The 18590-nt window shown below is 39.2% G+C and overlaps 1 protein-coding gene across 1 annotated transcript; it reads left to right on the plus strand.

The window, feature by feature from the left end:
* Positions 8655–17470, plus strand: LOC107633998 (vacuolar protein sorting-associated protein 41 homolog). Its single transcript, XM_016337580.2, has 16 exons — positions 8655–9198; positions 9396–9665; positions 9780–9959; positions 10137–10296; positions 12119–12240; positions 12311–12443; positions 12534–12624; positions 13225–13327; positions 13589–13692; positions 13777–13870; positions 13987–14142; positions 14536–14598; positions 14714–14779; positions 15665–15865; positions 16646–16803; positions 16908–17470. The coding sequence occupies exons 1-16, from the start codon at positions 8917–8919 to the stop codon at positions 17149–17151; spliced, it is 2427 nt and encodes an 808-aa protein (XP_016193066.1). The 5' UTR covers positions 8655–8916; the 3' UTR covers positions 17152–17470.

Genomic DNA, 18590 nt, shown 5'->3' on the forward strand with positions numbered 1-18590 from the left:
TGAGTAACTGCCCCTAGAAACTCTCTAACCACTTTATAGAGCCATATCTTAACCTCCCTAAGATATGGGAACGGTTATCCACCTAAAAAGGTGGCACTACTTCAGCGGTGGTTATTGGTTCACCACTATAAATACACTGACACCATTCAGGTATTACTAAGTTCCAATACTCTCTAACCTGCTCACACTCTTGCTAACTTAGGCATCGGAGTGTCTTTGCAGGTACCACCCCCCATTCTTTCACACGTACAAGTCGGACGGGGGAACACCGAGTAACAGATCCACTCGAAAGCCACCTCCTTCATACGTTTGGGCCAACCAACGCCATCCGACCCATTAATCTCCGGTTACCCATCGTAACATTGGCGCCGTTGCCGGGGACCCGAGAGATCAACCAGTGATGGCGGAAAGATCCCCTGAAGAGGGTCATGTGGAGACAGATTCTGAACAAGAGAATTTGAACACTGGAAACAATGAGGCAGATCAGACCCTCCACCAGGAAGCCAATGATCAACATAGGGAAGGCACCTCCGGAATCAAAAATCCGAAGGTGAACTCCTCGGAGGGGCGCGAATCAGAAAAAGAAGGCCCCTCCCACGCTAGTGAGCTTATGGGATTAATCCATAGCCGCCTCGAGCAGCTAGAACAGGAGCGGGAACGACAAAGGGAAGCTGAAAAGAACCTAAAAGAGGAGATGGAGCGACGAAAAGAGTTAGAAAGAAAACTCTTAAAGTTAGAATCCTCCCTCAAAGGTCGGAATTCCCACGACGATAGAGAAGATTCTCCCTTAGAAGAGAAAGATCCGTTTAGCGAGGACATAATGAGGGCAAAAGTTCCGAGAAACTTTAGAAGCCCCGATATGGACCTCTACGATGGAACCACCGATCCAAAGCATCATCTGAGCAACTTTAAAAGTCGGATGTATCTTACCGACGCTTCTGACGCTACGCGATGCAAAGCTTTCCCGACAACCTTGTCAAAAGCAGCGATGAAGTGGTTCGACAGCCTCCCTCCGAGGTCAATTACCAGTTTTGAAGACCTCTCAAGAAAATTCTTGATGAGGTTCTCCATCCAGAAGATCCAGAAGAAACATGCACCAAGCCTCCTGGGAATAAAACAGGAGGTCGGGGAATCCTTACGGGCCTATATGGAAAGATTCAACAAAGCATGTTTGGAGATTCAAGACCTACCCACCGAAGCGGTCATCATGGGGCTAGTCAATGGTCTTAGAGAAGGTCCATTCTCACAGAGGAAGAGCTCAGCCTTGATAGGCCAAGAAAATATCACTCTTATACTCCATTGAAAGTTCCTGTAGTGGATGTATACAGAGAAATTTGCAATACTGAAAGGCTGCCTCCCCCCAGACCCATTAAGAATAAAAAAGGGGGGAGCCGCGGCGATTACTGTGAGTACCATAAGATATATGGGCACTCTACAAATGACTGTTACGACCTTAAAAATGTGATAGAAAAGCTGGCCAGAGAAGGTCGGCTTGACAGATATCTCATAAAAAGGTCGGACAGTCATGGAAAAAGAAAGCGAGAAGATACGGATAGAAGAGACCCACCACCACAAACTCCGGAGAGACATATCCATATGATCTCAGGAGGGTTTGCGGGAGGGGGACTCACAAAATCCTCTCGTAAAAGACATCTCAAGAGAGTTTATCAGGTCGAAGAGGGGTCCCCCGACCTTCCGACCATTTCATTCACAAAGGAAGACGGGCGATGAGTAATCCCTGGGCACGATGACCTAGTGGTAATTACCATGATCCTAGCAAATGCCCATCTACACAGAACACTAGTAGACCAAGGAAGCTCAGCAGACATCCTCTTTAAGCCCGCTTTCGACAAATTAGGGTTAGATGAGAAAGAGTTAAGAGCCTACCCCGACACCTTGTACGGATTAGGTGACACGCCAATAAAGCCATTATGATTTTTGCCCCTCCACACCACCTTTGGAAAGAGGGAAAAATCAAAGACTCTGAGTATAGACTTCATAGTCATCGACGTGGGATCGGCCTATAATGCTTTAATCGGCAGAGCTACCCTTAACCGACTCGGAGCGGTGGTATCGACACCCCACCTCTGCATGAAGTTCCTGACCTCGTCGGGGATAGCAACGGTAAGGGGAGATCAGAAGTTGGCGAGGAAGTGCTACAATGAAAGCCTAAACCTGAGAGGAAAAGGCAAAGAAGTTCACACAATAGAACTCGGAGGAGCAAGGGTTAAAGAAGAACTACGACCACAGCCCGGGGGAAAAACTGAGGAGATTCAGGTCGGCGAAGAGGAAGGAAAAACACTCACATAGGAGCCAACCTAGGGGAAACCCTAAGACAAGGGTTGATTAAGCTCCTAAGAGATAACTCAGATCTCTTCGCCTGGAAGGCCTCCGACATGCCTGGGATAGATCCCGAGCTCATGTCTCACAAGCTCTCGGTCTACTCAGGGTCCCGACCTGTGCAACAAAGAAGACGCAAGCTCGGCCCAGAGCGAGCCCTAGTAGTAGAAGAGCAAGTGCAGGCGCTCCTAGAAGCTGGCTTCATCAGAGAAGTCAAATATCCAACATGGCTAGCCAATATAGTGCTAGTCAGAAAACAAAATGGTAAATGGAGAATGTGCGTCGACTACACCGACTTAAATAAGGCATGTCCCAAGGACCCTTATCCACTACCAAGTATTGACGCCCTAGTGGACTCTAGCTCGGGGTATCAATACCTATCGTTCAGGGACGCCTACTCAGGATATAACCAAATCCCGATGTATGAACCAGACCAGGAAAAAACATCATTCATCATGCCCAGAGCCAACTATTGCTACGTGGTCATGCCATTTGGGTTGAAAAATGCAGGGGCCACATATCAGAGGCTGATGAATAAGGTGTTTGCCCCCCACTTAGGGAGCTTAATGGAAGCATATGTCGACGATATGTTAGTAAAAACCAAGGAGGAAGTCGACCTTCTATCCGACCTCTCGCAAGTCTTTGACACCATAAGGTTGCACGGGATGAGACTAAATCCTGCAAAGTGCGCCTTCGCAGTGGAGGCAGGAAAATTTCTAGGATTCATGCTAACACAAAGAGGGATCGAAGCCAATCCCGACAAGTGTAGAGCTATCCTAGAAATGAAAAGCCCGACTTGTTTGCGAGAGGTCCAACAGCTGAACGGCCGACTAGCAGCTCTCTCCAGATTTTTGGCAGGATCAGCATTAAGATCCCTTCCACTGTTCTCCCTACTGAAAAAGGGGCACCAGTTTGAGTGGACTCCCGAATGCGAGGAGGCGTTCCAGGAGTTCAAAAAGTTCTTAAGCCAACCTCCTATCTTGACCCGACCTATAGTCGGAAAAGACCTCGTCCTATACCTATCCGTGGCAGACAAGGCCGTCTCAGCAGCCTTGATAAGAGAAGACGAGGTCAGTCAACACCCAATCTACTTCATCAGTAAAGTTCTACAGGGCCCTGAGCTAAGGTATCACAAATTAGAAAGTTTGCCTACTCCTTAGTAATAGCCTCTCGAAGGCTACGGCCTTACTTTCAAGCTCACACAGTAAGAGTCCGCACAAACCAACCCATGAAGCAAATCCTCCAAAAGACGGATGTTGCAGGAAGAATGGTCCAATGGGCAATAGAGCTCTCCGAGTTCGACTTAAAGTACGAGACTCGGACGGCGATTAAAGCCCAGTGCCTCGCCGACTTCATTGCAGAATATGCAGGGGACCAAGAGGACAAACCGACTACCTGGGAACTCTATGTGGATGGATCCTCCAATAAAGCAGGAAGCGGCGCAGGCATAATATTGGTACATGAAAGGGGAACCCAGATAGAGGTTTCCCTCAAGTTTGAATTCCCAGCTTCAAATAATCAGGCAGAATACGAAGCCTTGATCGCATGATTGAAGCTGGCTGAAGAGGTCGGTGCTATGAAGGTGATGGTATACAGCGACTCCCAAGTGGTGACCTCCCAAATAAGTGGGGAATATCAGGCAAAGGACCCAAATATGAAAAGGTACTTGGAAAAAGCTTCGGAGCTCCTGAGGCGCTTTGCGGAAACCGAGGTAAAACACATAACTCGGGATCTAAACAGCAGAGCAGACGCCCTATCCAAGCTAGCAAGTACCAAGCCGGGAGGAAATAACAGAAGCCTGATTCAAGAGACTCTCCAGGAACCTTCAGTGGTAAAAACAGAAGACACACTAGAAGTCTTTGAAGTGGTCGGATTAAACCTCGGATGGATGAACCCCTTAGTCGAATACCTAAAATTTGACATCCTCCCTAAGGAGGAAAAAGAAGCCCAGAAAATCTGAAGGGAAGCACAACACTATACCTTGGTGAAAAATGTTCTCTATAGAAGGGGATATCAACACCATTGTTAAAGTGTGTACCGACCTCAAAAGCCACCGAGGTGTTGGAGGAGGTACATAGTGGAATCTGCGGGAACCATCTCGGAGCCAGGTCATTAGCCAGGAAAGTGATCCGAGCTGGATTCTACTGGCCAACCTTACAGAAAGATGCCACAGAATTTGTGAAAAGGTGCCAGCCATGTCAGATGCATGCAAATTTCCACGTGGCTCCCCCAGAGGAACTCATTAGTATCACTGCTCCATGACCCTTTGCAAAATGGGGAATGGATTTGTTAGGTCCTTTTCCCCAGGCGCCAGGACAAGTTAAATACCTAATAGTGGGAATAGATTATTTCACAAAGTGGATAGAGGCAAAACCACTAGCCACCATCACCGCACAAAGAAGTCGGAGGTTCCTCTACAAAAACATAATCACAAGGTACGGGATACCTTATTCCATTACCACAGATAACGGAACCCAGTTCACCGACTCCACCTTTAGAAGCCTAGTAGCCAGTATGAACATCAAACACCAGTTCACCTCAGTCGAACACCCACAAGCCAATGGGCAAGCCGAAGCAGCCAACAAAGTCATACTAGCAGGGTTAAAGAAAAGGCTGCAAGATGCGAAAGGAGCTTGGACTGAAGAGCTCCAACAAGTACTATGGGCTTACAGAACAACACCCCAATCCGCCACTGGAGAAACACCCTTCCGGCTAGTCTATGGCGTAGAAGCCATGATCCCAATAGAGGTCAATGAGCAAAGCCCAAGAGTGATTTTCCACGACGAGATCAGGAATATACAGGGGCACAAAGAAGAGCTCGACTTGCTCCCCGAAGCCCGAGAAGAAGCACAGATAAGAGAAGCAGCGTTGAAGCAAAGGATGACCGCAAGATACAACAAAAGGGTCAGCGCCGATTTAAGCTCGACAAAACGTAAAAATCCCATGAACCGACCTAGATGGTCGTCAGGATAAAACGACGAGGTACAAGTCGGCGTAAAGAGGCCATAGAAGTCGATCATGATAAACTCGGGAGCAGTCCGACTCATGAGTCAGAATGCGAAACCGAGTAAAATTAAAATGAATCGCAAAAGTAGCCTAAGTCACGAAAGGCTCAATAAAACGAAATTGAGTACTAGGAATAACAAAAAGAGATAGGAAAAACTAAGGAAAATTGCAAAGCTACCTTGAAGATCAAGGAGATTCAGAAAAGCAGGCAAGCCCCAAAGAAAAGGTTTTTCTAGAAAAGAATCAAAAGAACCACGAACAGAAAAAGCATGCGCGCATAAGGTAACTCAAAACCCTTATCCAGAAAGGGCATTTATTTAACGCTAAATTAAACCCTTATTAAAAAAGGGCACCATAAATTGTTTTGTTTACGGCCTTAAAAGGCCAAAAAATTGTTCAAAACACCAAATAAATATAAAGAGTGTAAAAAGAGGGGCCCACAGGCCGGGCCCCAATAGCCAAAATCACTTTTTAAGAGGATCACCACCAGCAGAATCAGGGGGAACGCCAGGAGCAGGAGTCGAAGAGGAAGTCGGAAGAATGGTAGAGGAACTCGGAGCGTCCTTAGAGCGAGGAGGGGACTCTACGATCCTCTGCCCCCGAGTCTTTAAATCAGACTCAGACTCCACTATGGGGACAGGAGGATCCATGATGGCACCATCAATAACAATCTTATCAGGGTCCAAAGGAGAAAGGTCCAAGTCAGGAGCAATAACTCCGACCTGTTCCTTGAAAATCCTCCAGGCCTCATCAGCACCATTCGCAATAGAGTCCTCCAACTCGGTGTAGGCCTTCCGAGCATTCAGCAAGTCGTTCTTTACAGACACAAGATCAGCAAATAAACTATTGTAGCTGGCTTGCGCTGCCTTCCTCAAATCTACCTCCATGTTGCATTGGGCTTGCAACTTCTGCCCCTTCTCTCGGAGGATGTCCCTCTCCTCCTTCAGTTTGGCGACTTTCCCCTCCAACTCCCTCTCATGCTCCTGATATATGCGAAGCCTACCCTCCAGCTCCTCGACCCTCGAGGTCGTCCCTAAAGAGCTGATGGGAGTCTTCTCAAATATATCCAAGAGTTTGCCACAAACCCCCGCCGTCTTGAGACTCTCCTCAACCACAGTAGTGGGGGAAAAAGCTAACCTTTAAGTCTGAAATCAAGACTGGAGGAAGTAAAAGCCTTCGAAACGCAAGAACGCAGCACGAACAAATGCAAGGGGAATTTGAAAGATTGCAGAAACGAAACAACGAAAGAGAGGGAAAGTATTTATAAAGACGTTAGGGGCATAATGGTAAAATTGACACCGAGTAACAGATCCACTCGAAAGCCACCTCCTTCATACGTTTGGGCCAACCAACGCCATCCGGCCCATTAATCTCCGGTTACCCATCGTAACAGAATCTATGATTTTTTTTAATTAATTTTGTCTCAAACTAAAAAATGTAAGTTAGCTTCTATTTTATTTGGGAGATGAATTATACAGGAGACAATTTCATTTTGTTTCATAAATCGTAAAAAAATAGAATCAACGTAAAGAAGAAGAAGATAACACAACCATGTATCTTGGTTCAGTTGCATCGTGTAATGCAACCTACATCCAGTCTCCACCACAGCAGCGGTGGAATTTTCACTATCATATCAAATATTACATATACCATTTTTTTAGGATTCAACTTAATCCTATCTAAGACAAATCAAGCTTCTACCTAAACTTGACTTGATCAGGGAACTTCCTATACTCTCAACACACTAAGTGCTTACCCAACTTAGCAAAAGATACAAGCCAGACATCAAAATCAAAATAAAAATACAATCAAAGGAGACAAGAAATAAATAATGTATTTTCTCTCTAAATTTCTCTCTATGCATTTTTTCTCAATGACTTTTACTTAATACCTCATTTGAATGTCTTTTACCACTGATTAAGAACAAAGAAAGATACAACTTTAAAACAGAATACTCAATGATGAATATAATCATGAAGTAGATGATGATTTATAACTCAAACTCTATATGCTGAACTTATATTCTGAACTCTTAAACATTGTTCTTAATATTGGTAGAATGTTTCCCTTAGTATAAGTACAATGTTTTCAAGACTTTAAATTTGATTTGTAAGGTTTCACTCTTATTTCTTTTCGAATTCTCTCTCCTCTTATAGAAATGAAGATGATTTTTCTTTTTGTATGAGCTTTGTTTCCTCAGTTAGAATTTCTTCACAAGGTCAACTTCTTAAATTTTGAGCTAGCTGAAATTTTTTTTCTTTTTCTTCCATCAATATAGAAAATCAGGAATTAATATTAAGCACGAAAGTAGAAGGAAAAACAGCAGCAATTAGCTTTCTCAAAAAATTTGACAAAATTTAAATCTTTAATTTTGTGCTTTGTTTCCAAATTTCATCATCAACCATTGAATTACAATAGAATAAGATAACCACCACTTTTTTTAACTTACTCGAAATAGTAGTACAAAAGAAAGGAAAAAATAACAAGCAATTGATTTTTATATAAATAGAAATAAATTACGTTTAATCCTTTTGATTAAGCTTAACTTGCTTTTATTGATATTGATTTGATATAGCCTCCTTGATTAACTTTCTTTTCTTTTTCTTTGGCTCTTGGTAAGAGAAAACTGAACTTCTTTTTTTTCTCTAAGCATTACCCAACATGAAGTTAGCAGAAGCTTAGAGTTGCTTTTCTTTTGCTTGAACGGTAAAGGATTGGGTTATGGATTCAATTTCTTTCAACAGCCTTGGAAATATTTGGTCTTTTTAGTTAGACTTCTTAACTTCATTAATTTGGGCTGTATTATGAATTATAGGCCTGCAATACTAAACAATTTCATCAAATCTTAATTGGACTATTAACTCAAATAATACTGTGTTTATTATCACTAAAATATTATTATTTATTTACTAAACTCAACAATATATTGTCATATACCATAAATATTCTTAAAATATATTTTTATAATATAAGACAGTTAACTCATATATATATATTGACCTTCAAAACTAGTTCTAAAATTTCATATATGCAAAAATTTATTAATTAGCGATAAATTTTTAAATAAAATTCGAATCATAACGGATTAATTTTTGACTTGCTGTACAAAAAGATGTCTGAGAAACTTAAAAAAAAATAGCAGCTTTAAAAATTCGTTAAGTTTGGTACTTTGGTTTTGTTAAACGATGTCGTCACAGAAAGTGCAAAACGCTAACGGCCAAGAAACACATGCTCCGCTTATGAATTAACCCACTTCCGTTAGTTACAGCCTTACAGAGTTACAGGTTTCTCGGGGTTCCCCCAATCTCATTCAACACAAAACACTCCCTCTTGCTGTTATGATTATTATTGTCGTTCACCTCATTACTCCTCTTAATTAGTACTACTAACTATATCCAAAGAACCTTCTTCCCCATCTTCAACGTGAACGACATTCCAAATTTCTAATAACGGAACGCAAACGACACTGCACAATAAAACAAAATAAAATAGAAAACAGAGAGAATAGAATTTCTCAGCTTCCAAACAGATCTCCGTTCCGTTGGTCCCGCCGGCGGTAACTATCTTCCGATGGCTCCGATTCCGTCCGAGAATGGCGTCGAAGGAGATGACGAGAGAGAAGAAGAAGAAGAAGAGGAGGAGGAGGGGGACGAAGAAGAAGACGAAGAAGCAGAAGAAGGAGAAGAGGAAGATGACGAAGAGGAGCCAAGGCTCAAGTACCAGAGAATGGGAGGAAGTATACCTGCGCTGCTATCTAGCGACGCAGCTTCTTGCATCGCCGTCGCGGAACGCATGATCGCACTCGGTACTCACGACGGCATTGTCTACATCCTCGATTTCCTCGGCAACCAGGTTCGTTCCTTGCGCATCAATTTATTTATTTATGAAATGTTCTTCTCGTGAAATTCTGAGCTATCGTCATTCAAATTGTAGCTAGCCATTTCGTTTTTTCCCCTCTCTTACGTGATCTTTCGGTAACGTTCCCAAGCTTTTTCATGAACTTCACAATGGAGTGGATTGCATTTGTGAAATTTTATATCTGATTGCAGGTGAAAGAGTTCCCTGCTCATTCTGCTGTTGTTAACGACCTTAGCTTTGATTTAGAGGGTGAGTATATTGGAAGCTGTTCCGATGATGGATCAGTTGTTATTTGCGGTCTTTTTTCCGATGAGAAAACGAAGTTCGAGTATCATCGGCCGATGAAAGCGATTGCCTTGGATCCTGATTACACAAGGAATGCCTCTAGGAGATTTGTTGCAGGTGGTTTAGCTGGGAATTTGTATTTGAATTCGAAGACATGGTTAGGCTATCGTGACCAGGTCTGCAAGATTCTTCTTAACTCTAGCATGAATTTGGATAGTGCTACTCTTTTTAGTGTGTTGAAAACTATAACCATATGTATTGTATTCTCCACAATATATATATTATAAAAGGTTTTGCACTCTGGGGAAGGTCCAATACATGCAGTGAAGTGGCGAACCAGTCTTGTTGCTTGGGCAAACAACACAGGAGTGAAGGTTTATGATACTGCCAATAACCAGCGGGTAACATTTATTGAAAGGCCAAGAGATAGCCCCAGGCCTGAGCTTTTGCTTCCTCACTTGGTTTGGCAGGTCAGTGGTAAAATATCTGAGCATAGACTTGCTATTTGTTTCTGGTGCGTCTTCTCAGAAGCATTATCTGCTTCTATAACTTGATTGAATGTTTGGTCCTTGCTTTAAAGAAATGTAATACTGCAAGATATTTCTTATGAAAATTAATTTTGCTTAATATCCTTCCATATTGTACAGAGTGACACCCTCTTGGTTATTGGCTGGGGAACTACTGTCAAAATTGCTTCAATAAGAACAAACCGCTATCAAGTAGCCAATGGGACATACAGAAATTTTCCTTTGTCTAGTATGAGCCAGGTGGACATTGTGGCATCATTTCAAACTAGCTATTTGATGAGTTTGGAAACTCTAAATTAATATTTGTGATGACTAAACATTATTAAAATAATTAATTACAAAATTATTAATTTAATCTTCATTTAACATATGTTAATTAATAATTTTGTGATGCAGGTTTTTTTTAATGGGCCGAAAATTAAATGTTGCCAGCCCAAATATCAGCCTTGTTTAATGACTCTTACATTATGGCTGAATGATTATCATAGATGTTGGGCAAGAATAAAGCTTATTACTTCAAAGCCCAAAGAATGCCTTCCTACTTGTCTTATGCGTGTTCCAATTTCATCAGGAAAGCAAATGTTAACCAAACGGGCCAGTTTTAATTTCAATGTTACAAGCCCAAGTTCTATTAGTGATAAAGGGTTCCAATCTTGATCCGAAACAAAGGAAAAATGAAAGCAAAGTGCTTCCAACGGAACCAAGCCTTTAACCATGTGATGGATTTCAAAATCTATTACATTGTTAATTAATGCATGGGGAATATGAGAGAGAAAAATTCAGCTGAGTTGATTGATGGCTATTATGACAAACACGCCACTCTAAGCTAGGGAAGTAAAAGCAAGCTATTCTCAATTAATTTGTTTAACCACTTTGTATTGCTTTTCTTCAGATTCTTTTTCTCTCATCTCTTTCTTGTTTCTTTCTTCAGTCTTTGTCCAGTAAACCATGGACGCTGTGCTCATCAACAAAGAAAAGGAAGAAGCTGCATGCATCAAGACCATCAAGCTAATAATGGCAAGAAAACATACTAAAATAAAAATGAGCTGTGGCTAAGATACTCACTAAATATGGTCAGATTTGGTAAGGTTATCTTGAGCTCTTAATGCTCAAAATGGAAGGCAAAGATTCGGCCAGCATGGAGGAGATTCTTGAAGCATGGCTTGTCTTTGATTCTGTTTAACCACCACAGGGAGTAGCTAGAGTGGCGAAGTGATGGTTAAGGCAGAGATTGAAGCAGATGAAGTCATTATCATCATGAAGCATCAAGGGCCAGAAATCCATCTTGGAGAGCAAGCCAAGGATGGAGAGCTCGGATTGATGAAGGATGATGATCAAGAAAGGACGGGAGGTAATTGCATGTTGGGTTTTGCATGGTTATCTCTTCTCTCTCTATGTGGCCGAACCGGTTTTGTTTGTTTAAGGAGGAAGAAGCTGGTTCGGTTTTGGCTTCAATAAGTGGAGGCTCCCCTCTTCTATAATAAGGGTGGACAGCCATTGTTTGAAGCAAGGAGAAAATTTGAGAGTGCAAGGCACAGTGTTCTCAGAGCTACCTGAGCTAACAGTTTTCTCTTCTCCTTCAATGTATTCTGTTTTGTATTTTTCTGTTTAATTTTGTCATGTCTTGAGTCTCATGAAAAAAAGCAAACAGTGAGGTTTGTAATGAAAAAGTCATAGAGCGGAAAAAGGCAGAGAGTGCAAAATTAAAAGAAAAAAGCCATAGATGTCTTAGAGTTCCTTTGTTCATCTATGTTGTGTTTCATGATTCTGTGGGAATCCCCTTGTTAGTTGGGTTAGTACTTTACAGTTTGTAATCAGGTTGATTATAGTGAAATTCCATCATTGTTGTGATGGAGACTGGATGTAGGCTGCACTGCACTTAGCAGCTGAACTAGGATATATCTGGGTGTAATCTTTCTTCTCTCCTACTCCATTTCTATTTCTACTGCACAGGAACAAAAACTAAAATGTCTCGTGCCAAGTGACGAGCAAAAACAAAAAGTCTCGTGTCCAGAGACGAGCTAAAACAGAAAAGTCTCTCTGAGTTCAGCAAGTGTAATCAAGCAAAAAAGGGAGCTAAGATTCAAGCCCCCTTCTCTTAGTCACTGAAACCATCAATTTCATCTCAAGAATTGCCCCCTTTGATGATGCTCTGGTTGTTCTGGCGTATGTTCCTGGAGAAGATGGAGAAAAGGACTTTAGTAGCACTGCTCCTTCTCGGCAGGTATTCACGGTTTCTTACATATGATATGATGAAATGAAGCTATATCATAAATTGGTTTGTTCTTAAACAGGGCAATGCTCAAAGACCAGAGGTTCGAATAGTAACATGGAACAATGATGAACTTTCAACAGATGCTCTACCAGTACACGGCTTTGAGCATTACAAGCCAAAGGACTATTCTCTTGCTCATGCTCCCTTCTCAGGTGAACATTATCCAGTGTTCTTATATTATGTGTATGAAATTCTCCTGCTGCTCCTGCACGGCAATAGTTACCTTTTTCATTCAAATGTAGGTAGCAGTAATGCTGGTGGTCAGTGGGCTGCAGGTGATGAACCACTTTATTATATTGTGTCCCCAAAGGATGTAGTTATTGCAAAGCCAAGGTCAATGTCAACTTCTTGATCTTATCGTTTGGTGATTGATGCATTTGCTTATAACCAATAAATAAATAAAAGGGAGAAACAAAGGATGCTGTGTTTTTTTAATATATCCTACCGTACTTTAAAAGCTTTATTCTTATGGGATTGGCAAACAAATAAAGCAAACAGTCTTTCTTGCCAGCTGACCACTTTGCATGGAAGAATATTACAAGGGTTTGGTTCAAGTGATCAGCATTGTTCAGTTTATTCGTGATTATATATATATGCTCATTAAAATATCATAGTATGATAATCTATAGAGCTGTTATTTGTTATTTATTTTAGTTAAATAGATTACATGCCTCAATGTAACTTCTGAGAAAGGGCGTTGCACTATCATATGCCAGATTCTTTAACTTTGTTATATTCACTACATTAGTAAATCAATCTAAACACCATTGTTCACTAGGAAGATTAAACGTACAAATGAAGGTTGTTTGTCTTTTAGAGTTTTTTTTATGTAAAATCTCTGAAGTGTTTTGCTATCTTATAAGTTGGGAGTATAAATTGGAAATAAAAAAATTAAGATGATGATGAGAGAAATAAATGCATTTTAATTATTAGGGATACTGAAGATCATATTACTTGGCTTCTTCAACATGGGTGGCATGAAAAAGCTTTGGCTGTAGTTGAATCAAGTCATGGGAGAAGTGAACTTCTTGATGAGGTAAGTTATAAGCTTATCTCATAATAGTGGAATAAGGTTATCCATGCATTTTTGTTAAACCACACATGTCAAAGATTAAAAGAAAAGAAAGATCACTAAAAGAAGTCTTATGGCTTTATGCTTTTATATTGATCGTTTTTTGTAACATTCTAATAGTCAATGTTTACTCCACTCACTCTAACAATCATTGCTTTCACTTGATATGTCTCCTTCTAAATTAACATTTTTCCATTTGATCATAGCTGAGTTTTATATTTATAGGTGGGATCTAGATACCTTGATCATTTGATAGTGGAAAGAAAATATTCTGAAGCAGCTTCATTGTGTCCCAAGTTGCTTCGAGGGTCAGCCTCAGCTTGGGAAAGGTAACTGAACCACATACTGGTAACTGTTAATCAGGCTTGTAGTTCTTGTTTGATGATTGAGTGTCAATGGACTGCTTTCAACAGATGGGTTTTCCACTTTGCTCACCTTCGTCAACTCCCTGTTTTGGTTCCTTACATGCCTACAGAAAATCCTAGACTGCGTGATTCTGCCTATGAGGTTGGTTAAAGCCTAAACCAAAGTAGTCACTGTTACAACTTACAAGTAATGTCTTTATGTAAGCTGCATTCTGCAATCAACTAACTTTGACATTTTTTCTGCTTATTGTTGTACAGGTTGCTCTAAATGCATTGGCTACAAATCCTTCCTTTCATAAGGATCTCTTGTCCACTATTAAGTCCTGGCCACCTGTAATTTATTCTGCACTATCTGTTATTTCAGCTATTGAACCTCAGCTTAAAACTTCATCCATGACTGAACCACTCAAGGAGGTCAGCGTTTCTCATTTTATCTTTTTAAAGAAAAAGAAATTTTAGTTTAAGGGAATGCACAAGAGAGAATACGACAAACACAGAATCACGGATAGATATGAAAAGAAATAGCTAACAAATAAACCATGTAACAATGCATGTCAATCCCTTTGAATATCAACCAGTAGAAGACCAATAAATAAACCATATGCTGAGCACCAAAGGAATACCAACTAAATAATCGCATCCCAAACAAAACCAATATTAAAAAAGAAATCATTAAAAACCCTGGAATTCCTTTCTGCCCTAATACACCAAAGCCCTACAGGAATTGGGGACTGGGATGTCTTACTAGTTATATTTATGTTTTCAATAGTCATTTGCTTATAATGATGTATTTGTTTTCTATGCCAGGCATTAGCAGAATTGTATGTAATTAATGGGCAACATGAGAAAGCTGTTGCTTTGTATGCTGATGTAGGTGGTCGTATATCTTTTCTGTGTGTTCAGGAAGCAAGTGCATTGATTGAAAGTGATTAAAGTACATTTATACTGATTTAGTTCCTACACCCTTCTTTGATGAAATTTTCAGCTTATGAAGCCAGAAGTATTTGACTTCATTGATAAACATAAACTGCATGGTGCAATTCGTGAGAAGGTATGCTTGCAATTTGCAGAAGTGATATTTATCTATCTTTAATCTTTACAGTGTCACTTGATGTGAGCAATATACTCTACATTTCTCCTTTGGTATTTCATGATTAAGCATTAATGAACCTATAGAATCTTTCTACAAGTTTTGTTACAGTATTAGGATCTGGTTATTGATGTTGTCACATCTCTTATATTTATTAAATGTATAAAAAAAATGGATGAATAGCAGAGTCCATTCCAATTATCCAAAATTTGTTTATTAATATTTTGAATGGTCTCATATTTATCTGAAGGAGAAAACTTTGTGGTATTTCCTTCCTCTTGTTTAAGGGGAATTGATGTTTTGTTTGTACTTGTATTCACTTTTGTTAGAAAAACTAGAGTTTTTGGGAATGGCAATAGAAAATGACACAAAGAATGGGCATAAATGTTACTGATGAGCAAGTATCTAATGAATATGTTTATGCCTTGTAATTCATAAGATGGTCCTAGATCTTTGTTTATTTATATTATGATTACAAAATGTTACTTGTATCCTTTATATTGGGATTTGGGAGCTTATTGCAATTAGTTGCTTAAATCAAAGGTTATTTTACACTTTAGTATACATATACAATATGCTTATCATTCCCTGAGCTATTTTTAGCTTTCGGTTTGTAAACAAAAGATTAACTTTATATGCTGATCCCCATAACCATAGAACTTAAGTTGACCCTATAATTTTACTTATTCTAATACTAAATTATGAAATGACACATATAACCATTACTTTGTGTGCTTAATGAGCAACTAACTGATAACCAAATCAATGTCATTAACAACATATTGTATCCTTAAAACTTGTCTATATAGCTATTGGTGTCTCATTATACATGCTGTACCTGTTCAGGTTTTCCAACTAATGATGATTGATTGCAAGCGTGCTGTTCCTCTGTTAATCCAAGCTAAAAACTTAATAAGCTCTCCTGAAGTTGTGAAGCAACTTCAAAATGCTGATAATGAGTCTGACTCAAGATACTTCTTGCATTTATATCTCCATTCATTATTTGAAGTTAATCCACATGCTGGGAGGGACTTTCATGATATGCAGGTAGGCTCTGTTTCTATATAGACCTTTGCAAGCTTACTTTATGGATTCTTAAACGTAAATCAATGCAAAATTTGTGTTTTGGATTTGTAAAATCCACGTGTTTGCTTTCACTGCTGCAACCTAAGGTAGTTGCTGCTTTGTAAGTCTGTACTTTTCATCCTGGACAAAAGAATTTCTTCATCTTTTTAATGACTTCTACATGACTCATATCCCGTTTTATTAACACCAACCTGTGAAGGTCAAAGCTTCTATTCATAGAGTCCCAGTTTGTTCTCTGGATGTTTGAAAAGGTAGAAGTCATCATATCCTGGGTTGTGGGTGCTTGCTCGTTTGCTGAAGTTTTTCTCTAGAAAACAAACATATTCTTTCAATTGTAAAATTTAAGTAAATAATATTATTAGCAAGGAGAACAACAACCTGTATCGAATATATTAAACTTCAACAACGAAAACAAATATGAAAGACTGAAATGCCGTAACTAAAGAATTTGCTTTTTCCTGTGCCATTATATCCTTTCTAATTCATCCAACCAAAATTCCCGTACACCTGGTGATTCACATGCAAGTATGCAACAATAAATGTTCAAAATGCATAATTTAACTTAACAGTTTTCTAGAGATGTAGTTTTCCCACCTGATGTTGCCGAGCTCTGGTTTGGATTCAAATTGAGGATCCTTAGTATATGGTCCCTTTATCCTATCATTTTATTTTATGTTGCCATTTGATATATTCTATGTTCTGTTGATCAACTGGTCTATTTATATTGTAATCATGTGCCAGGATTCCTTGACAGCCCTGAAGGAAAAACTTCAAAGAACTGTATACCGCCTGACCTTGGTGAAAGGTTGGAACACTGAAGATATTGATGCTTATTACGAGCTCATTAGTATCGGAGAACCTGACTTTGTTGAAATCAAGGGAGTTACATATTGTGGCTCGTATGCTTCTTCCTTCTCTTTTGTGCACCCTCTTTGCTCAAGATATTTTCTCGTGTATCAAAAGCACCATTCAGTGACAATTATCTCTTGATTTTCTTTTGCAGCTCTGCCACATCAAAATTGACGATGGAAAATGTGCCTTGGCATGCCTATGTGAAAGCTTTTTCGGAGGCCCTTGCTCTGAAAAGCCAAGGGGAGTATGAAGTTGCTTGTGAACATGCTCATTCATGTTGTGTTCTCTTAGCAAAGATTAAGAAGTTCAAGATTGATGGCAAGTGGTATACATGGATAGACTATGATAAATTTCATGACCTGGTAGGTGTCAGGGAGCCCGTATACATAGGTTAAGCAACCTTGGCAGTGTATTTAGCCTTAATACCTTAAATGTCACAATATAGAGTCCTGCACTAGTGATGTTTTTGAAATTGAGATTGGAATGATATGTTGAGCTTTCCCATTTTTGCCCCTTCTGATTTTCTCCACTCACTCATTTTCTTAGATTCCAAATTCATAGGTGATGTTTTTAGTTTTGATATATTACTATTATCACACATTAGTGGTAACCTATATCACTTGCAGTTAATGACTGTATTTATGTCTTGTATCCAAATTTTACCACTTTATTATATTATTTGAAACCACATTGGTATAGAATGCTTTTTCAATTGTTTGCAAGTGTCATGTTAGAAGTCAGATTTACCTTTTTCTCGCTAAAACATGCTTTCACACTGTACCATCTTTTCTGGGAATTTTCCTTAGTAGCCCTATCAATGATTTAATTAATCTGCCATCTTAAACTTTAGCTCAAGACAAGTGTTAGGACCACTTTAGATTTGTCTGATTTGTGTGCTAACGTACATAAATCAAGGTTATTTTTGTAATTAGCTACGAATATAAATTATTTTGTATTTTTTTTAGTACGCATGACAATAACTACCCTCCCCAATTTAGGGCAGTAAATTCACGAGCACAAGCTCTCTTCCCATGTTTGAGTTATTTGAATTTTTGAATTGTTTATAAGACTAATTTGTAATCTCCATGTTTGCTTTTCACTTCAATTCTTATGGGGGTAATTGGGAAATGATTTATCTTTCTAACTACTAAGTAAGAATTGGTTGTTTTATAAGATTCAAAAACATTGTTGCCATTTATTTCTTCCTATAGTGTTTTGGAAAAGGATTTTATTTCCATATTACATCAGTAAAAAAAAACTATTTTTCACATAAATGGTCATTAAAAAACAAATTTAAATCCTCTAAAGCGAGGAAGTTGATAAAGTAGTAAAGTTAGGGGTTAATCACCATTGATTTTGTAACTTCATGAAATGTGTATCCTACTATCTTAATTTAAGAGGGATTAACTCTTCATTTTACCACTTTACTATTTTTTTTACTTTGGAGGATCTTGATCCTTGAAAAACAGATAAAATTAGATGATTGTGATTTGTGAAAAATATTTCATACTATTAGACAATCAAAATTAAATTCTTAGAAAACTGTGTAAAATGATTCAATTGGTAATCATCCTGCTTTTAATTTTCACAGGATTGAGATTTTTTCTTTTTTCGACTGAAACACTCAAAATCTAAGAAGCATGTCTTTGTAAATGGTGGTCTATACTTTAACTCATTTATTAGTCATTCTCAATATAACGAGAGTGATAGAACAAGAAAAACAATATAGAAATAGACTTGGACAGAATAAACCCTTGATGGAGGAAAAATTTTAGTGCAATATTTATGGCCCTCGATGTACAAATTGCACGGTGGGCCATTTCTATCTAAAATT

The sequence above is a fragment of the Arachis ipaensis genome, chromosome B03, assembly GCF_000816755.2.
Source record: "Arachis ipaensis cultivar K30076 chromosome B03, Araip1.1, whole genome shotgun sequence".
NCBI lineage: Eukaryota > Viridiplantae > Streptophyta > Magnoliopsida > Fabales > Fabaceae > Arachis > Arachis ipaensis.